Source organism: Filicampus tigris, chromosome 10 (genome assembly GCF_054856515.1).
Source record: "Filicampus tigris isolate MCC_2025a chromosome 10, RoL_Ftig_1.0, whole genome shotgun sequence".
Classification (NCBI taxonomy): domain Eukaryota; kingdom Metazoa; phylum Chordata; class Actinopteri; order Syngnathiformes; family Syngnathidae; genus Filicampus; species Filicampus tigris.
The window spans coordinates 23,569,469-23,587,738 of NC_141226.1; the positions used below are offsets into that span (position 1 = coordinate 23,569,469).

General features: G+C 42.8%; 1 protein-coding gene across 2 annotated transcripts; it reads right to left on the reverse strand.

The window, feature by feature from the left end:
* Positions 1-2,014: 2,014 nt before the first annotated feature.
* On the reverse strand, positions 2,015-17,887 carry cables1 (Cdk5 and Abl enzyme substrate 1). 2 transcript variants are annotated; one of them, XM_086043474.1, is made up of 10 exons: positions 16,932-17,887; positions 11,422-11,493; positions 11,251-11,343; positions 9,226-9,303; positions 6,826-6,934; positions 6,129-6,285; positions 5,795-5,898; positions 4,724-4,830; positions 4,423-4,630; positions 2,015-3,634 (listed from the first exon to the last, which is right to left on the reverse strand). In XM_086043474.1, the coding sequence occupies exons 1-10, from the start codon at positions 17,531-17,533 to the stop codon at positions 3,494-3,496; spliced, it is 1,671 nt and encodes a 556-aa protein (XP_085899600.1). In that variant the 5' UTR covers positions 17,534-17,887; the 3' UTR covers positions 2,015-3,493. The 2 variants fall into 2 exon arrangements, with proteins under 2 accessions (XP_085899600.1, XP_085899601.1); XM_086043475.1 differs by lacking the exon at positions 9,226-9,303.
* Between the last annotated feature and the right edge of the window lie 383 nt (positions 17,888-18,270).

Genomic DNA, 18,270 nt, shown 5'->3' on the forward strand with positions numbered 1-18,270 from the left:
ACTATACTTTATTTATAGAGCACTTAAAGAACAACCACAGCTGCATACAAAGTGCAGTACATAAGGTACGTTACTAGATTATAGCACAACATTGTTGAATTATTCCAAAGTTAACATTTATTATGTGTCCATTCAGGTTGTTAGCATGCTCTAAGTTACTATGCTAACTTTTACTATTAGACTTTCTATTTTGTTAAGGCCATAAAGTTCAAAATAGCTGCCTATAAGGCAGGCCTGACTTGCAATAAATCTTTACTAATTTTCTAGCCTTTATGGAGTATTTTTTTTTTTCTGCAGTAATTGCTAAAGTAATATCAACATTTTAAAAAACAGCAATGTGTTCTTTGTGTCAATTCTCGGTCATCCAGTTCATGGTAATCCGCAAAAGTTGAATTGAAGCAACATGACTCTTTTTTTTGGGTGGGGGGGGAATTTGTTTTTTTTCGTTTTGGGAATTTTTTATTTTTTTTTTTTTCCTGTTTTCTGAAAACATTCTAATAGGACACGAAATGTTGCTTACAGATTGGCAACAGGTAGCTGCGCCTTTTAAAAATTTCTGCAGGAATTTTTAAAGTTATTGTCTGGTGCTTTATACATATTGATGTGACCTTGAGGCCCTTAGCAGGTTTATCAATAAATAAGTGTAAGAGGCGCTTAAATGAGCTGCTTTGCGTCACTGGTTTGCAATTACAGTGCATTAAGTTGTCTCTCTTGGGGCTGGAACAAAAGGGATTAGGTGACCACGTCCAGCATGAAGACGATCCTATGGACGTCATGTGGTCGGACAGTGGCTCTTATTACTTTTTTGTAAATAAATTAAAAAGATAAAGTAGCATGGCCAGTATGAGGGCTAACATGCTGCCGGGCCCAGCATTCCACACCTCTGTGTTTACACGAGAAAAGTCCTGAGTCACATGACGGTGATGGGGAAAATGCCACCTCAGCCAAATGTTATGTTCCAGGAAAAGATAGACTGCATGCATTACCCGCCGCCAAAGGACACTACACGTTTTCACAATGATGCTTGTCAATAGAAGCCTTTATGAGCCGCCCGGGGGGGAATTAGGTCGTCAATGGGGCTGACTAAGCCCGCGGATCCCGCGCGCCCTCACTATTTGTTTTGACCCGGGTCTTGTTTACGTTGGAACGTCCACGTGACACCTCCATCTTAGTCACAACAGAGATAGAGAAGATGAAAAATAAAATGTGGTTGATGCCACTTCTTCTTTTGTTCCTTGCAAAAAAGGCACTCCAAAATCGGTCACCTGACAAGAGCCTTTCTTGTGCTAGGCACCCTTGCGAATGTCACGTGACCAAACCCAAAAAGCAGTTGAGCCAGGACGTTCGCAAGCTGAGACTGGTGGCACTTTGATATTCATTTCAGTCGACAGAAGGTGGCACTACATGACAAAATGGCAGCCCTATCTGATGGATAAATTAAGAAAAAAAAACTCGACTTGACTTACACTTTTAGTAATAAATAGTACCAGTATGTTATCATGGCCTTTTTGTGTTCAGGTTACTTTGTTGCCATGTCATATGTATGCATTGCCAACTATTAGCATCCAACCGTTTGATCAGTTTTCATTTCAGATACCTTAGTGCTTTTTCTACTTTGGATGCTATTAGCATACCACCTGTTACCATTTTATCCCGACTAGAAGGACAATGTAAAAACGTTTCTTAGCTCTTTCTCTACTGAGGTTGCTTTTTTGGGGTCGGTGTTAGCATTTGATAAATTCTCAATAGTAGTCATACCAGAGAGTACAGAGCAGTGTTTAAATCTTTATCAAATTGCCTAGGTGCCTTATTTGTACTCTGGTTGCTGTATTACTAATTGCTAGCCTAGCAAGTGTTAACATTTGATCAATTCTCATTTATAATACAGTACAGTTCAACACCGTTGTATAAATCTGGCTAGCTCTCAAAATAAAGTTTCCAGAATTACTCTTTCTGTAGTAAAATGAAAAAAATGTCAGTTTATTGTCACGATGTAAAAAAAAAAAAGTCTCTCTTTGATAGGACAGGCAAAGTGATTTATTTACAGTCATAATCAAGCAGTAATAATTGTTGACTTTCACTCGCTTCTTAGCTTCTGAAATCTTTGGGGTGTTCCAGCAACAAACTTAATTTTACACTTGAAAATAAACCCTCATGACAATTTGGAGTGAGATTTGTCTTTTAATATCCAAAACAACTGATTTTCAAATACATCTCAGCACTTTATATGATTTAAAAAAAGGAAAAAAAAACGGAGGGGTATATTTTACTTGGTGGTCCCGAACACAACCTTTCCGCCCCCTGGAACATAAAGAAGCCCCTGACACCAATTAATATGGAATTCAGTGGACGTTTCTATCATAGCAGGATGCACAAAAAAGTGAAGAGCCCATGATCCTGGGCAGACAACCTCAATTAAAAAGCTTTTTTCCCTACACCATCTAATGTGGGCGGGGCATGGCAGCAAAACTTGGATTATATAGACTATTTGCCATGAAAAACAAGTTTAAAAATATTTGCCCGTGACACTAGTTTCACTACTTATCAATGCTAAATTAGGTGGGCGCCTAACATAAGACGCATGAAAAAGCCTCAAGCGCCCATGCCTGAAATCGAACAGGAAGCCATTCGGAATAAATTCGAGGACTCGCACTTCGTCGAACGCTTCCCAGGAAATATGCCTAAATTAGCCCCAAGCAGAAGTAGACTCTAGTCAGACGGGCAACACAAATTTGTGAAGCTTTTTTTTAAATTTTTATTTCTTTTTTGGCCTATGCCATCTAATATGAGCAAAGCGTGGCGTCAAAGTTTGCCAATCATTTTGAGATTTTGCCATGAAAGAAAATGAGCCCCGAACAGCAGTTTCACGCATCAACATGAAATTGGGTGGCCACGCATTGGAAATGTCTCAAGAGCCCATAGCCCAAAGTGAAGTTCACTCAAATGAGCTGCATTTGGAAGCAGCTGCTCGTATTTTTTTTTATCCACCATTACCACCACCACATCCCTCCTCTGGCAACCAAAAACGACCACCCTGACCCCCATCCATGGAGCGCCTTATGGCGCTAGCAATACACTCTAACATAGAGCAGATGAAGATTAGACACTGGTCAAAGTGATCGGAATAGCACAATGAAATGAAAGAGAGAAGAAAAAGAGTCCAATGTTGTTTCCTCATGCCTATACTAGAAAAGGTCCAACCGTTGACGAGTTCCAGAGCTGTGTAAAAATCTTGTAATATTCCGAAAAAAAGTGCACTTTTTAATACGATTGATGAGCCACCGGGAATCACGCGCAAAGCAGATTGAAGATTAAAAAATAGATGTCAAAAGAGATTAATTCCACAACAACAAAAAAAGGTTTAAAAATCAACAAGGAGAGAGTTGTAAAATATCAAAAATGGTGGCGGAGGGGAAAAGATGACAACCAAGTTCCGCAGCTGGGCAGTAGCAAGCGATGCCATGACAAGAAGTTGATGGGGTGCCCGCCGGCGCTACGAGGTCTGCAGCAGGCGTCTGTAGTGCGGCATGACCTCGTGCTCGGGGAGGTGCAGGTTGAACTCCAGCGCCACCAGCACGGGGAACTCAAAGGCGATCAACTCGCGCCGGTTCACGCGGAACCTCTCCTCCAGTTTCTGCAATGTGGTTGGATAAAGAAAGAATACTGTTGGACGGACGCTTGTGCACGGATGAGGTTTCAAACAGTGATTCCCAACAAGATCCTTGTGAAAAATCATCCAATTCCTCCTCATTTGTCTGAAAATTGTTTAATAATTACATCTAGAACATTTACATGCTTTTCCATAAGACGGCAGAAGGTGGAATAAACTTGTGTCGCAACTGTGTGTTTGACGGAGTACATTTGAGATGAGAATTATTTCAGTATTCATCATTTTGCCTTTTTTTTCTATTTTAATTTTTTTTTGGGTGGTGTGCCGTGAGCAGGGACTGACATTTTGAGCAGTGACCAGCTCTATGGAATTTTTTCTTCTTCTTTACATTTGACAGGGAAGCTGTGTCAAAGCAGGAATATAGATGTATGTATATATGAGAGATTAGACATTTATTTGAAAAAAAAAAAAAAAAAGGGCCCTTAAGGAAGTTAAAAGCCCCCTTTAACGTTTGTGTGAGCATGTGCGTGGTCGTGAGATTTTTTTTAAGTAAAATTGTTGCCTTGGCTCAAAGGTTAGGAAACAATAATGGAAAACAATATTAATAATAAATAAAGAGGAGTAAAATAACTAGTTTAAGTTGTGTTGAGCACTTTTCCATCCTTAAAGTGGAAGTCAACCCAATTGTTTTTTTTTTCCCCCCCCAGAAATATGTTCTATGCAGGCCCACTAGTTGAAACAAGGCAATATGATGAATATGAAATATGAGTTAAGCAAAAAAAATCCACCCGATGGTCTCTGAGGCCACTTACGTCAATAAGGAGCTTGACTTCGTGCTTCTTGAGATCGCCGCCTATCTTAGCCGCCAGCAGGACGCAGGCCCCCGTGCAGAGTTTGCGGTTCTGCTTGTTGAGTTTGCCCTGCAGCACCAGCTTCTCAAAGTAGACAAAGGCCATGGCCACGGTGGGCTCCTCGTAGCCGCACTCGTCCTGGGCCAGCTTCTTCATCTCCCGCTTCAGGCTAAGACGAGGTGGACAAGGCCATTGGGCGGGCGGGCGTTTAACCGCGGGGGCGGGGCGCCTCGCGGACGGAGCAGTTTGAACGCCGTCTTACCTTCTGATCTTGCTGAGCGTCAGGCGGATGTGAGGGAACTTCTCCTTGAAGGTTTCGTTCATGTCCTTCTTCAGGTCGGAGGGTTTCACATACTCGATGACCGTCGTCTGACAAATCGGAGATATTCATTCCTTTACAATCGAACTGCATCGTACTGAGAGCTGTTCCTAATATTTAAGGAGGTCAGCATCGGCTTACTTTTCAAAAGTCAATATACAATTACATGCTTGTTTAAGTTACATATTTTTGGACAAAACCAATTGAACTCAGTCACTGGCTATCGACTATTTTATTTGTCTTTTCACAGTCCAGCCAATCAATCCCAGGATTTTATTTAAAAAAATGTTTCAAATTTTTTCAAGCATGGGGGTAAAAGAGAGTCTGAAAACTTCTGGCAGTGAATGAGTTAATATGAGTGCCGAGTGACATAGTGGCACTAATATGCAAGGGGGGCTCCAACGCATGCTAGATCATAAGCAAATTCAAAATGGCAAGGAAAAAAAAACCCGTCATAAATAAAGCAATTCCTCCACACAACATGACCTGCGTAACCTGCTGCCTTGAAGTTTGAAAGTGTTGACGTGAACGTGGAGCAATGTGAGGAATGTAGCGCTTCCACAATGGCCATTCTTGTGCAACGCGGGCTGGACTTTTGCAATTGGAGGAAGCGAGGGGAGAGAGAAAAAAAAAAAAGCCAAAACAAAAACACGACCTGGCCTTGACGGGAGCAATCAAATAACGCTCGTGTGATGCAACAGTCATGTGACGTCCGTTCTCGCTGCTCAGCATTGGGACACAAAAACGTCTCTTTCAAGTGTGCACCGGTAATTATGTTGCCAGGGTTTGACCATGACTGATCAAAACGACATCCTGCTGGCTGCCTTTCATACAAATGAGCCTTTCGGACCTTATTGTTCTCTGTGGGATAATGAGCAAGGCCTAAATAGAACCTCTCGCTGGCTGTTAGCGTCAACAGAAACATGTCAAAACAACACATACTCGTCACTTGTGCTACTTTTGGCACTCGGGGTGGGGGCACACTTGGTGGCCGCGTGGCGTTCACCGACTCACCATGTAGGACGGGAAGATGAGCACTCGCTTGTGTTTTCCGCAAGGCCACTGAGGGTCGTCGAGAAGATTGGGGTCGTACTCGCGAAATTCACTCAGGTCGTTACCTAATAACAAGAGTACCCAAAAATAAATAAATAAATAAATAAATAAATGTGACTCGCGGAAGGAAGCGCAGCCTCAAATAGAAAGCTGCAAGAGGTGATGTCAAAAGTCATTTGTCCTTTGGCGTGTAAAGGCGAATCAAAAATGAAAAAAAGTGACTGATATTTTATTGATTCTTTCAGCAGCTACCAAAGCGCATAAACAAGCAACGATAGGCGCGGCGTTTACCGACCGGTGTCCAGACTGCTCTGGTTGCTGTTGGCGCGGGCCAGGCTGAGGCTGCGGTGGCTGGCGTTGCGAGACTGCGAAAAGGACGACGTGGAGTCGATGGTGTTCCGCCGCCCGCCCAGCACGTTGGTCGGGTACAAAAACTGCGTGTACGACACCGTCTGTGCACACACCAAAGGTTATCCTAGTTAGCCGAAACTCAGGAGATAACACGTTGAATTCATTGTTCGTATTGGCATTATTTTAAATGAGCTACATAAATACAATGATAACTCCATTTAATGTAGTAATAAGTAAAGCGTGATGTATCGCAGTAATCGTAGTTGCTATTACTAGTACGAAACATTAGATTATAAATATATATTGTGAAACAAGAACAGATTAAAAAGGCATCTGAGAATTAAGAAAAGCAATATAAAATTGTGTTGGTTTTTTTTATTATTACAAAATAGGCTACTGTAAGACTCCATTTATACTCAAAGTGACTTTAAGAAAATGAACAGTATCTGGCATAAAATATAAAGCAAAGTGTATAAGCATCACAATAATGAGCCCTTGTTTTAATACCACTCAGGGAACATTAAAATCATCCCAATGTAAAGTCATCTTAAACGTTGAATTTATTAAAACATGGAATAAGTCATTTACTGCAATATATCATGTGAAGCGCATACAATGATTTATTCACGCCGGTTTCTCACCTTCCCATCAGCCCCGAGCTCGACGCCCTCGAGGCCGATGACCATCTCTTTGGCGCTGACGCCTCCCGACGGGTGTCGCTGGCGCCCCGCCGCCTCCATCTTCACGTCCCTGATGATGAGCACAAAACCCTTTACAGCCACTGCTTGTTTTAAAAAAAAAAAGTTTTTTTTTTTAATTTTTTATATTGCTTTAAGTGACAGCCAGCAAGGCTTTTGCATTCTTGCATTCGCTACTGATGGGCCGGCCTCGTTTGTGGCGCTCTCTTTGCGGCAGGCTAAAGTGTCCCTTTGGGAGGAAACACAGAGCGTTTAGGCCAATGACTGAAATGTCATACGGCTGCAGGAGGTCAATCGAAAGAAGCAAAGGAGGGAGGGCGGGCAGCTTTACTGCTAGGAACAATTAAGGCACTGAGAACTAGCGTGGGCTAACTCCATTTAGTCAATTTGAAGTGCAGGAATGAATATGGCATAGCTTCCAGATGAATACTAGTCTAAGGTTTACTTCCAATTTTGACATGTCCAAAAACCGAGTGCTTTAAACGTGCCTTGAAGTAGCTGCTGAAGTCTGTTAGTGTTAGTGCCACAATTGGCCAAAAAGAAGGCTTCAAATCAATCCTGAAAAGCCCCAATCATTCATTTCACATGGACGCCTACGAAGCACGGACGTAAACTTGGGACCGCTGCGCTGTTTGCGTGAAAGTTGCTGCGTCCCGCTTATCTTTTTGGCCTTGCCCTCATGTTTTAAAAAGATAGCAGTGACCTCACATGACACTTGTCTGAGGAGGAGGAGCAAGGGTTAGAATCAAAACAGCGTCGTGCGGCGGGAAAGGCGGGTCGGCGTCCGGGCACCCTCGGGGCCGAGGGAACGCGAGACGAGGCGGGTCGTCTACCAAGCGTCGACTATCACAACAATAAAGTCGGAAAGGTCGAGAACAAACAGCCAAGGAAGCGAGAGGAGGACGAACGAGAGCTGGACGTTGCTTAGTAACATGCTCCACATGGCGCCCGCTCCATGCAACATGCTTGCGTGTGCTACACAACCGAGAGAGAGAGAGAGAGAGAGAGAGAGAGAGAGAGAGAAAGAGAAAAAAAACGGATTGTGACAAGCCTCAAGCGCTTGCTTTCCGACAACCACCATCAACCTTTCATTTTACATGCGTTGCAAGCGCAAGAAAAAGTGGACGGCCAAAGTAGGATTACCCAAGTTTTTGCGCGCCACACTCATATCGGTCATGGGATTAAAAAATAGGAAGTTAGGTTCTGTACATTTAGCCCACGTTATATTTTTCAATAGAATGAATTCACTGCGTTTGTATTATTTCATAGAAATCTGATGTTGACTTCATGCTTTTAAACATGTTTACAAATGATTTTGTTTTTACTTACTTTTATGTATCAAGCCCTCCAAATAAATTGGAAATAACACCATTTTACAATTTCACTAACTGATGGACAGCTAAAGTAGTTGTTCATTTCACTTACTTTCACTTACTCAAATTATCAGTAATTTATTTAATGGAGTTTAAATGTAATTTTGACGTCATAAATTTTTTTTCAGATTCGATCATTTAAGTAATTAATGCAAACATTTAATGATTTAGCACTTACAAATCTCGTTTGAATTATTTTTCAAATATTTAAGGGCGCTAACTTTGACACCTGACAACATTTAACAAACACATTGGTTGTGAAATAAATACATTTTGTAAAATAATTTTGAACATCTTTTACAATCTACCGGTAACTTATTATTTCACGATTTAACATTTATTATTTCCTATAAAAAAAAATATCAAAACAATTTTAAACTGGGTTTTGTGTTCATTTCCGTTTGACACACACACACACACACACACTAAAAAAACCAAACACTTTTCTTAAGAAGTCTTCTGTTGTTGAATCAAAGCAGGAATCATCAAAAGTGCTCATGACCCCCATAAAAAGAAAAGCCTGCAGTCAAAACATTTAAAAGATCAAAGCCGTCTTTGTGTCCGACAACAATCCTTCATTATTGGCATATTTTGAACAAATCCATCCGATGGTTGCCTTTTTGCAGGCGGCCAAAAGAGGCCAATCTGCAGTCCATCGGTGTCACTTTTCCCTTGTGACTGCGCGACACACTTTGTCGAGCCCCGAAGGAAAAACAAACGGGAAACGTGAGCCGAGCTAGTGAAAGACTGCGCACCTGACCAACTGCAACGCTTCAATGACAGTAGCTGTTCAACATGCACTAGCAATGACATCCTCAGACGTCGTTTGTCTTGCAGGGCTTTTAAAGGTAACCCCGAGCCAAAATGGAGAAGCACATCCACAGAGGAGAAGGAGGAGGAGGAGGAGGAGGAGGGAGGAGCACAGACTGGGAGGAGGAGGAGGAGTGCGGTCATGCTGGAGAATACGTACCCCGCTTGGCTACAATCTCGATAGGGCAGCACTGAAAATACACTATAGAAGGATCTTCTGCCACTGATTAGGACTATCCTACAAAAACAAAACAAGCTCATCAGGTTGAGGTTTGGCTTTGTTTCAACTGCTGCCTGCTTAGCGTCGTTTGAATGGCGTGTTCGGTGGACGCGCCGCTAAAAGGCAATGTTTCCAAAACATTCTTTAAACACGGCAAAAGCAAGGGGGGGGGGGGGGATGAAAGACTAAGATTAGATATATTTTTTAAAAATATCTACATTTTATCTACGGGGGTGAACGAGCATCCCAAAAAAAATGTCAGTACGCCACAGTTGCTTACTAAGTTCCCACACGGAATACAGTAAAATAATAATAATAAATAAGAGACAGGAATTGTAATTGCCTCGCACTTTAGCCACACGGCTACGCCGTTAACATGCACAGTGCGGCTCAGCTTCGGGATAGCGGAAGTCACGGCTAGCGCTATGTGTGAAACTTGTTAAGTCAACTGAAACGCCATCACATAAACACACGTTTTTATTCTAACAACATACAGAGCGTCTTTGCTTTACGATGATCTCAATTTCCAGGTTGAAAACGACGCGCAAAGAACTTGTTTATTTAAAAAAAAGTTGTTGTTTTTTTACATTCACAGCTTACAAGTGTTTTTCATACCTATATTTACTGTAATAAATACTGTGCTAGCATAGGTTAGTGATAGGCATTACAATTACGTACAAATTTGAGTTGTAAAGCAAGGATGTCCAGTCATAATTCAGACTAATAAAATATTCTTAATGGTAAAAAAAAAAAAAAGACTAAGATTTATTTTGAAGCCCAAACTTTTTTTTTTTTTTAAATGCTATTATTTTCATACAAATATTATCCGTAATTCTGTAAAAAAAAAGTAGCACGCTGATTTAAGCTCACAATTTTCTCGTCTATATTGTTCACTTCGTAAAAAGAAAACAAACCACTGAGGTTGCACTTTGCTAAAAAGAAAAAAAAAGGAAGCTGTTATACATTAAATATTTTGGTGTCATTTAGTTGAAATTGTTTTGTAATCTTTAAATTTATTGGACAGTTAGCTTGTGCAGTTTCATTTTGTGTGTTCCTGTTTGCGCCCAAAAAAAAGCACCGTCATGTTTTGCATTTTGGTCCCTACGGCCAAACGCAACTGTCACATAATGTGCGAGATTGCGCACCTAGTTTTCCTGAGTGGCCGACCTTTCGCAACTAAAGTTGCTGAGCGGCATCGCAACGACCAATCAAAAATTCCATGTTGTATTGTATGATCTTTGGCAAAGTACCTTTTCAGTTCCCATGTGAGAACCAGCCGGCTGTCGCCAAGCCGGACTGATACAGTATAGATACTATATTGGGTTTTACCATGATAAGTACGTACATTAACAATTCCAAAAGTACGTGTATCTGAAAAGCGATGCGTGGAGAGTCTCTGTTGTTGAAATTCACAAGTGCACTTCGTTGCTGTCGTGGCTTTGCAGAGTGTCAACTATCTAAAACTCTCTTTTATTCGTTGCCCATTTCCTCTGCCTTTTGTATTATTATAACACAGAAAGTAGTATGCGAAGCCTAAAAACGTTGTTTCCCGTTAATAACACCAGCGGGTCGCAGTTGGGTTATGTGCGCGAGGGTCAATCGCCAGATGCGTTAGTGTGAATCACTCACTGTAATTTGTTCGGGACCCAATGTGAACCGAACCGCCACCTTACCAAGGAGCGTAGCCAAACCGTGACTTTTGGCGTGCCAGCACACTCGGGAGTAAAGATTCAAAATGATTATTACTTGTTGTGTTGACCGCTTAAGGCTTACGACTAGACACTCCAAAGGCCTCCCAAAGACGAGAAAATGCTCCAAAATAATCAAAGATCTTGAGTGTGTGTGCGGTGTGTGATTTCATGCTGCGAACACAAGTCTGCACTCAAGTGTTAAAGTGTGTGGGGGGGGGGGGGGAGGGCAAATCAAACAAAGAGCGGGTGCAAGAGTTTCCATTTTCCTTCCTACCTTCCGTTGCGCATGTCGTGTTGCCGCATGTTCTTAATGAAGTGGATCTTCTTGAAGCTCTTTGGTCGAGGGGAACCTGACAGGGTTCGGCACCTGAGACGGGAGATGGAAAATGAAACAAAGATGGAGTGCTTCTGACAAAGTGTTGCTCAACGTGGGCAGCCGTCGTACCTGCGCAGAGGAGCATTCTCCTCAATGTCCTCTAACGTTTCTAGCGAGGAGCGCTGGGAGATGAGCCGGCGTCTGCAAAGAAAAACAAGGGAAATCTCTATGGCAACAAGTTATGAAATCAAAAGAAAAATAGGGGGGGACAAAGGTAATCATGAAAAGCTCAAAAAGGAATAAAGACTCTAGAAAATAATAGAAGTACAAATATGATCCAAAATTTTGAAATGGACGATTTAAATATACACTCCGCGTGTTTAACTTTACGGCACTTCAATTTTTGGGCAGCACTAAAAGAGTGTACCTCTGTGTTTACAGTAAACAAACTCTGTTTTTTAACGTATCATCTGATTTCAAAATATACATCGATAGTCGTGCTCAAAGATTTAGATGATAAAATAATCCCATTTCTGTAAGCATAAAAAACAGGATTAAAAAGGATTTCACCTTCAATAATCTTCAGCAAAAATCAGGCCGATTTGAAATCCTGCACTCCCTGTTTTCACAATTCTACTTTAGTCAAATATACAGTGTCAAACTAAATTGTGTGCCACAATCTAGTGGTCAACAATTTAGGAATGACACCTAAAATAAGCAGGAGACAAAATAGAGTTATGAAAAAAAAAAAAAAAAAAAAATCTGCAAAATAGCAAACCTGGAATCAGCGGTTCAGGAGGGGTTATTGTCTTAAAAGGTTTATTGTTCCTGATACGATTAAGGTTAGAAAAAGATAGTAGCATTAGTTAGAATTTCTCACACAGATACTTGAAAATCCTAAAAATCCATCTGACATAGCACAGAAATAGTCGTACCTTCAACCTGGACCTGAAGCGACAACCACTGGGCTGAAACTAAAAGACGTTTAAATGCTGAAGAGCTCAGCAGCAACCCGATCTGTCACTCATCTACTACTACAGCAATCAGCTACAACAATAGCTAGTGGCAAGTTTATCAGATGAGGTTAAACGCTGACAAATAAACTACCGTCAACACTAAAAGGAAAACAAAACGGGTGGCCAAACACATTTTGTCTCAAGCAGCATCCATTTTTCACACTTTGGCTGCATGACTCCGCCACCCATTTAAGCAGCATGAGTGCGTTAAGTGCGTCCGTACCAAAACAAGCTTGGCAACAGACCTCTCTCTAAAAGTGGTTCAACCAAATCATGCTCAAACCTTTATTGTGTTATGGTTTAAATAACTGTTTTCCCACAGCTTGATTCGGGGTTTTTTTTTGGCGAGTGCAGGATCAACAGTTCTTTTGAGGAGACAAATGAGGCAGACATGTGCAACTGCAACACTTTGCACAGTGGGTTTCAAAGAACTTCATAAGTTACGCTTAAAAATAAATGGCTAACAGATTTTTTGATTTGCTGGTGTGCATGTCGCTGCTTAGCAACTCATTCAAATATGAATTGCTACTTTCCTACTAGCCATTCTAGTACATTTTTGACCCAACGTTATACAGATAGATACTACCATTTATAAAATAAATATACAGTAGCCCCCTCTCGTTTATCGAGCCGACAGCCGACCCGACACCACGGGCTAAGCATCGGCAAACGTCGGCTCGGTCTATCTAGGCCTAATGAGAGAGTAGTTGACTGTTGTTAGCAAAGGTTAGCCGCGTCAGTTGTAGCCGTCGCAGCCAGTATGAGTGCGTCCATGGGTTTATTTTGTGATCATTTGTGATTGAAAGTGCACTGTCTATCTTTGACCACTTGTGTGAGCGTTACAATTATCGATGGTGACCTGTATTGAATTAGCGGATGCATCAACGCATAATTGTGTCGGTTCGTCGACACGCAAGCCATTTCTGCGATACAAAATCAGACATGTAACATTTAAAAATCTGCGACACAGTCAGACCGCAAAAAGTGAACTGCGATATGGCAAAATAATCCACTGTGACCAGCTAGCCATTCAGACGTTAACTTCAATCACCGCCTTTCTCTGTATCATCTTGACGAGTTTACCACGCCGCTTTCTCGTCAGCCACCTGCCTGACTTCCACTGGGATCTTTTATCGGGCTGCCGTTTGCTGTCAAACCGGCCCGCTATCAGCCGGTGGCTAACGTTAGCGGCTGTGTCGCTAACATGCCGCCTTAAAATGCATCTTAGGTTGGCCAATAATTGTTAGTTAGGTTCCACAGGGGAAAAAAAATTGAAATCAGTGAATGTGTGAACGGTGAACTGCAAATAGGCAGTTGTTTATCTTCTGTACACACTACAGTACACTATTAGAACAACTCAAAGTCTGATGTAACGCTATGGCAGCCGCACAAGCTGCGGACACTTAACCAGGCTAACAGAGTCTTACCGTTGAGCGTGTGGGTTAATCAGTGACAGAGATCAACAAAAGATGGCTCAGTTCTCGAGGGTCTCCTGAGGTTTTAAGTCTCACTTTAGCCAAGTTGATGGAGTGAGATAAGTGTTGACACAAGGAGCCATAGAGCAACAGAAGCCATTTTTAACACTACATTTGCCCGGTTTTACAGTGCATCGGAAAGCATGTACTGCACTTGACTTTTTCCCACATTTTTGCCTTGTTGCAGCCTTATTCCAAAATGGAATCAAGTCCGTTATTGTATAAATTTATTTATTGGTGTGTGTTGTATTGTGTTTTACAGTAGTACTACGACCATATATAGTAAGGCGTTATTTGTGGAAAAAAACAACCATGTATATTAAGGCGTTTTTATAAGAGTTTAATCGTGTATATTGAGCACTAACAAAAAAAAAAGTCATTTAAAACATATACGAAGAAAAAGAAGTTGTTCATAAAAACGTTGGATGCCGTGGAAGACAATACATTTTTATTTATATGGCGCATTTCATAACAGCTAGAGCTGTAACAAAGCACTTTACGAAACAGGAAAGCCAAATGGCTGGGCTTTCGACTTTCTAGTGTTAATAGGCACGTTTGTGACCACAACCGTTTGTTTTAAGGGCCCACTTGTTTTTAAAACACAATCACATAGCGTCAAGATGACGACTAAGCCGGCAGATCACAGACGGTGTGAAGACAACCACTAGTCTCTTGCATTCTGTGCTCCCCATCTATTCTGGCAAGCGCGGCAGCCGCTGTGTGACTTCCTGAATGGAAGCGAGGCTGGAGGCCAAGAACAAGTCTGAGGGGAGAGTGTGTCTGTGGGGCCCCTGAGAGAGGAAGTGGAAGGGCAGAAAAAAAAAATCAGAGAGAGAGAGAGAGAGAGACTGGCACCTCTGGACACGTTTTCTACTACCAGCTGGCCCAATGGAAGACAAACCAGCACTGTGCAGATATGCACTGTATGCATAATGCTGGAACATTTGCTATTTGATGGATTCACTTTATACACGATTGGACATTGTGTAGCATTCATTTTTACCAGAGTACGCGGATGAAAATCCAAAGCCACTTTCAGAGCTAGCTCACCCATTCGACAATATGGGCAAATGCTCGTTGCGCCACAAAATTGGGGAGGAAAAAAAAAAACATCTTTAATATAATTGGATTAAAACAATTACTACCATGAAGTCTTAATATTGAAAAGCTAACAGCAGAGCTCGGCATTCTGTCCCAGAGACGGAATCAACTGTCCGTCCGTCCGGGGCCAATTATGTTTCAAATTGGGTGACGTGTTATGTTATAAATTAAAGGCAATTCTAAAAACAATGCCATTCAATTTATTTTGTAAGCATATGCACATATAGCTGATGGAGGGGTAGTGCCTTAAAAAAAAAAAAAAAAAATCTCGCTGAGGGCATCACATTGGGAAAGGACAGCTCTGCGTGTGCCACACACACACACACACACACACAGTGTAATGTATGAAGTGCTGCATCCATGATTGAAAATGCTTGACAGGGGGCGAGCTTTCCCCCCGCCCCCACACTCCGGGCTTAAGTAAAAGATTCTTGCCTTATTCAATCACCTTGCGCCACCTCCAGTCGTCATGGTGACGAAAGACATACATGCCATTAGCCCAGCAGTATATGGAGTGGATTAAACAGTTGCTTACTTGGGTGAGACAAGAAATGAAATGTGTCAAATGATGCATAGTTCTAGATTCTTAGGGTATTTGGAAGATAGTATGTCAAACATGTTTTTGAGAAACCTAAGAACTGTTTTAAATAGCAAAAAAAAAAAATGCATACGTCTCCTTTACGAGAGAGGGAAAATAGAATTTCCAGTCTAGTAGGGGAGGGCTTGGTCTTCAAGGGAACACTGCAGCAGAAGGTTCTGCCACTGAGGAGCAGCACACAACTGCTTGTGACAGGGCTCAATAAAAGGAATCCCCCCCCCAAAAAATAGACATACATAAGAAGAGGAGGTAAATAAGGTTATAGGACAGTTACATCGTGTCTCACTGGAGGAGGCAGCAGGTGTGTGTCATGTTGCAGGCGTCAAATAACGCTGCTCAATGGAAAATTTTAATCGGCGATGGCTTTAAGTGTCCTTCGATGTATTTTTTTACAAATGTGTTGACTAGTGTAACTGAAGTGAAAAAGGACCCCCCCTCCCCACCCCCCCAAAAAAATCCAAAAGTCAAATTCATTATTTTTGACATCACAGCAAAAGTGGAACAAAAGTAGGAATGTGTTGATAACTGTGAAACATGACCTTTGTGATGTTAGTAAATATTACAATACTTTTTCATTGGCTTTTTTTTTGGCTACCACAGCAAGGGTACCCATGATGGCCAAAATTAGGATTGTTCTAGTAACCATAGAAAAGGAAAAGGACTTCACAGAGACTTCATTATAGTATGAGCAATGGATTACATTTCAACTAGATACACCAGTTGCTATTGATGCAAACTGCTAAGAGCATGGTGGCTAATCCGCCTAGCACAAAATGAGCACTGAAGCTTGCCAATGAACATTCCATATTTACATTTTGCATTACATACATCTAAAGGGACTAGCTGCTAACCCCTCGGGCTGCTAGCAGCTGTAAAAACAAACTAGCAACCCAAGAGGGAGTGAACTCTTGACTGCAGTGGCAGTCCTAGCTTCAATGGCACAATGCGCCGGCCCCCCAAAAGCAAGAACATACGCATGCAGCCCGAGACATTATGAGTATCCAGCTACAACCATCTAACCTCATATCCTCCATCAAATACACAGACTTTCAAACAAAGATTTCGGACTTCCTTGACATCGAAAACCTCTCTCTTCAGCGTTTATTAGCAAAATCCTTGAAGGCACCTTATAATGTCTCCACAAAGGGGTTCAAATTCTCCATACTAACGCCAATGACTTGCATGATGATGCATATGAAGCCATTCACGGAGCATTTTGGGGGTTTGGGCGTGTTTTTGTGTTTTGCATAAAACATGATGATTGTCCCCCCCCCCCCCCAAACGAAAACCTAAATAACTAAATACCTAAAAATACGTATTAGGAAATTCCGCAAGAATGCGCGGGTGCCGAACCGCGAGTAAGCGGGGGTCCACTGTATTACTTTTACGTTCATGGATATTATAAGGCCAAAAGTTGTCTGAGCCTGTGTGCGCGTGGACATAGTTTACCTCGACCGCTGCAGCTCCATGGCAGAGTTGGCTATTGGTCCGCCCTCCAGGCAGTAGTTCTGGGATCCTTGTCTGGAGTACGCCGCGGGCGCGACCCCCGGAGTGTACGTCTGCAGTCTGCCCCGGGCCGAGGCGGCGAGAGCCGAGAGAGGCGAGCCGTATGCGGCCACCGGAGCAGCATACGCCGGGGCAAAGGGTTCGCCCTCGCCGGACTCTGAAGCGGCAGATGCGGCCGAAGCCACCGAGCTGGTTCGGCTGCTCGCCAGGAGAGCCTGGTTGGCCAATGCGGTCGCGGCAGCCGCCAGAGCGGCAGCCGAGGAGGCGGCCGAGGCGGAGGCGGAGGCGGAGGCGGAGGTAGCGGCGCCTCGCTCCACCGCGCAACTGCGGGCTTCCGACTCTCGTTCCTCCGCGACATCCTCTGCCTCCTGGCGCTCGTCCTGCACGGGTCGCCCGTCCAGGGAGATGTTGGTAAGGAAGGAGAGCGCCGCTTGCCTCCGCCTCGGGTCGATGCGTTTCCGCGTCTGCGAGTTGTTGATGCGGTGGCCGTGCAGAAGCGTGGCCGTGGCCGCGGAGGGGCTGCTGCTGCTCGCGGCCGCCGCCATGCTTCTCCTTCCCGCCGCCTCCACCACCTCTCGCTCCTCACCTACGATGCATCGAAGCGTGTCTTCAAATATTCCGTACTTGGGTGGGTGGACATAACGACTATCTACACAGTCCGTCTTTTTAAGTGCACGCGTGGAAGTGGGTTGAAAACAGCCAGGTCACGTGGTTGCAGTATTGTGGCAAAATGGGGGGGGGGGGGGCGTCTGGACCAATCAGGCGCCAGCTTTTTTTCCCACCCTTTCGCTGGCTGGTCAAGAACAAGTAGACACGCGCCACGAGTGTTGTTGTGAGTAGCAGTAGCACAGGTTGCACCAAGAAGTACGACTGTGAGCAGTCGACTGCCTAGCTGCTAGGCTAGGTCCTAGCGCATTTGTTTCACAGCCCAATGGACAGTGAGCACAGGCGATGAAGTTGTGTGCTGTGCAATAATGCCCCCTAGTGGTCAGAAAGAGATAGTGTTTTTTTATGGAGGTTTACGGACGCCCTCTGGTGGTACAAGCAAGCAGACTATCGCGTTAGTTTCTTTTACAGTACAGGTACTGCTTACTGTAATTTGGCTGTTTGTCACATAATGGATCGATGGATATCATGAAGTAATCACAATTGAAAATAATTCTGACATTAAAAATATTTGTTTTCCATTCATATTTTCTGATTTATCTGATTTTTGTCAGTTATTTAACTTTTTTAAAAGCCTAAATTATATCACGATTGAATTAGTCACAATTCAATTCAA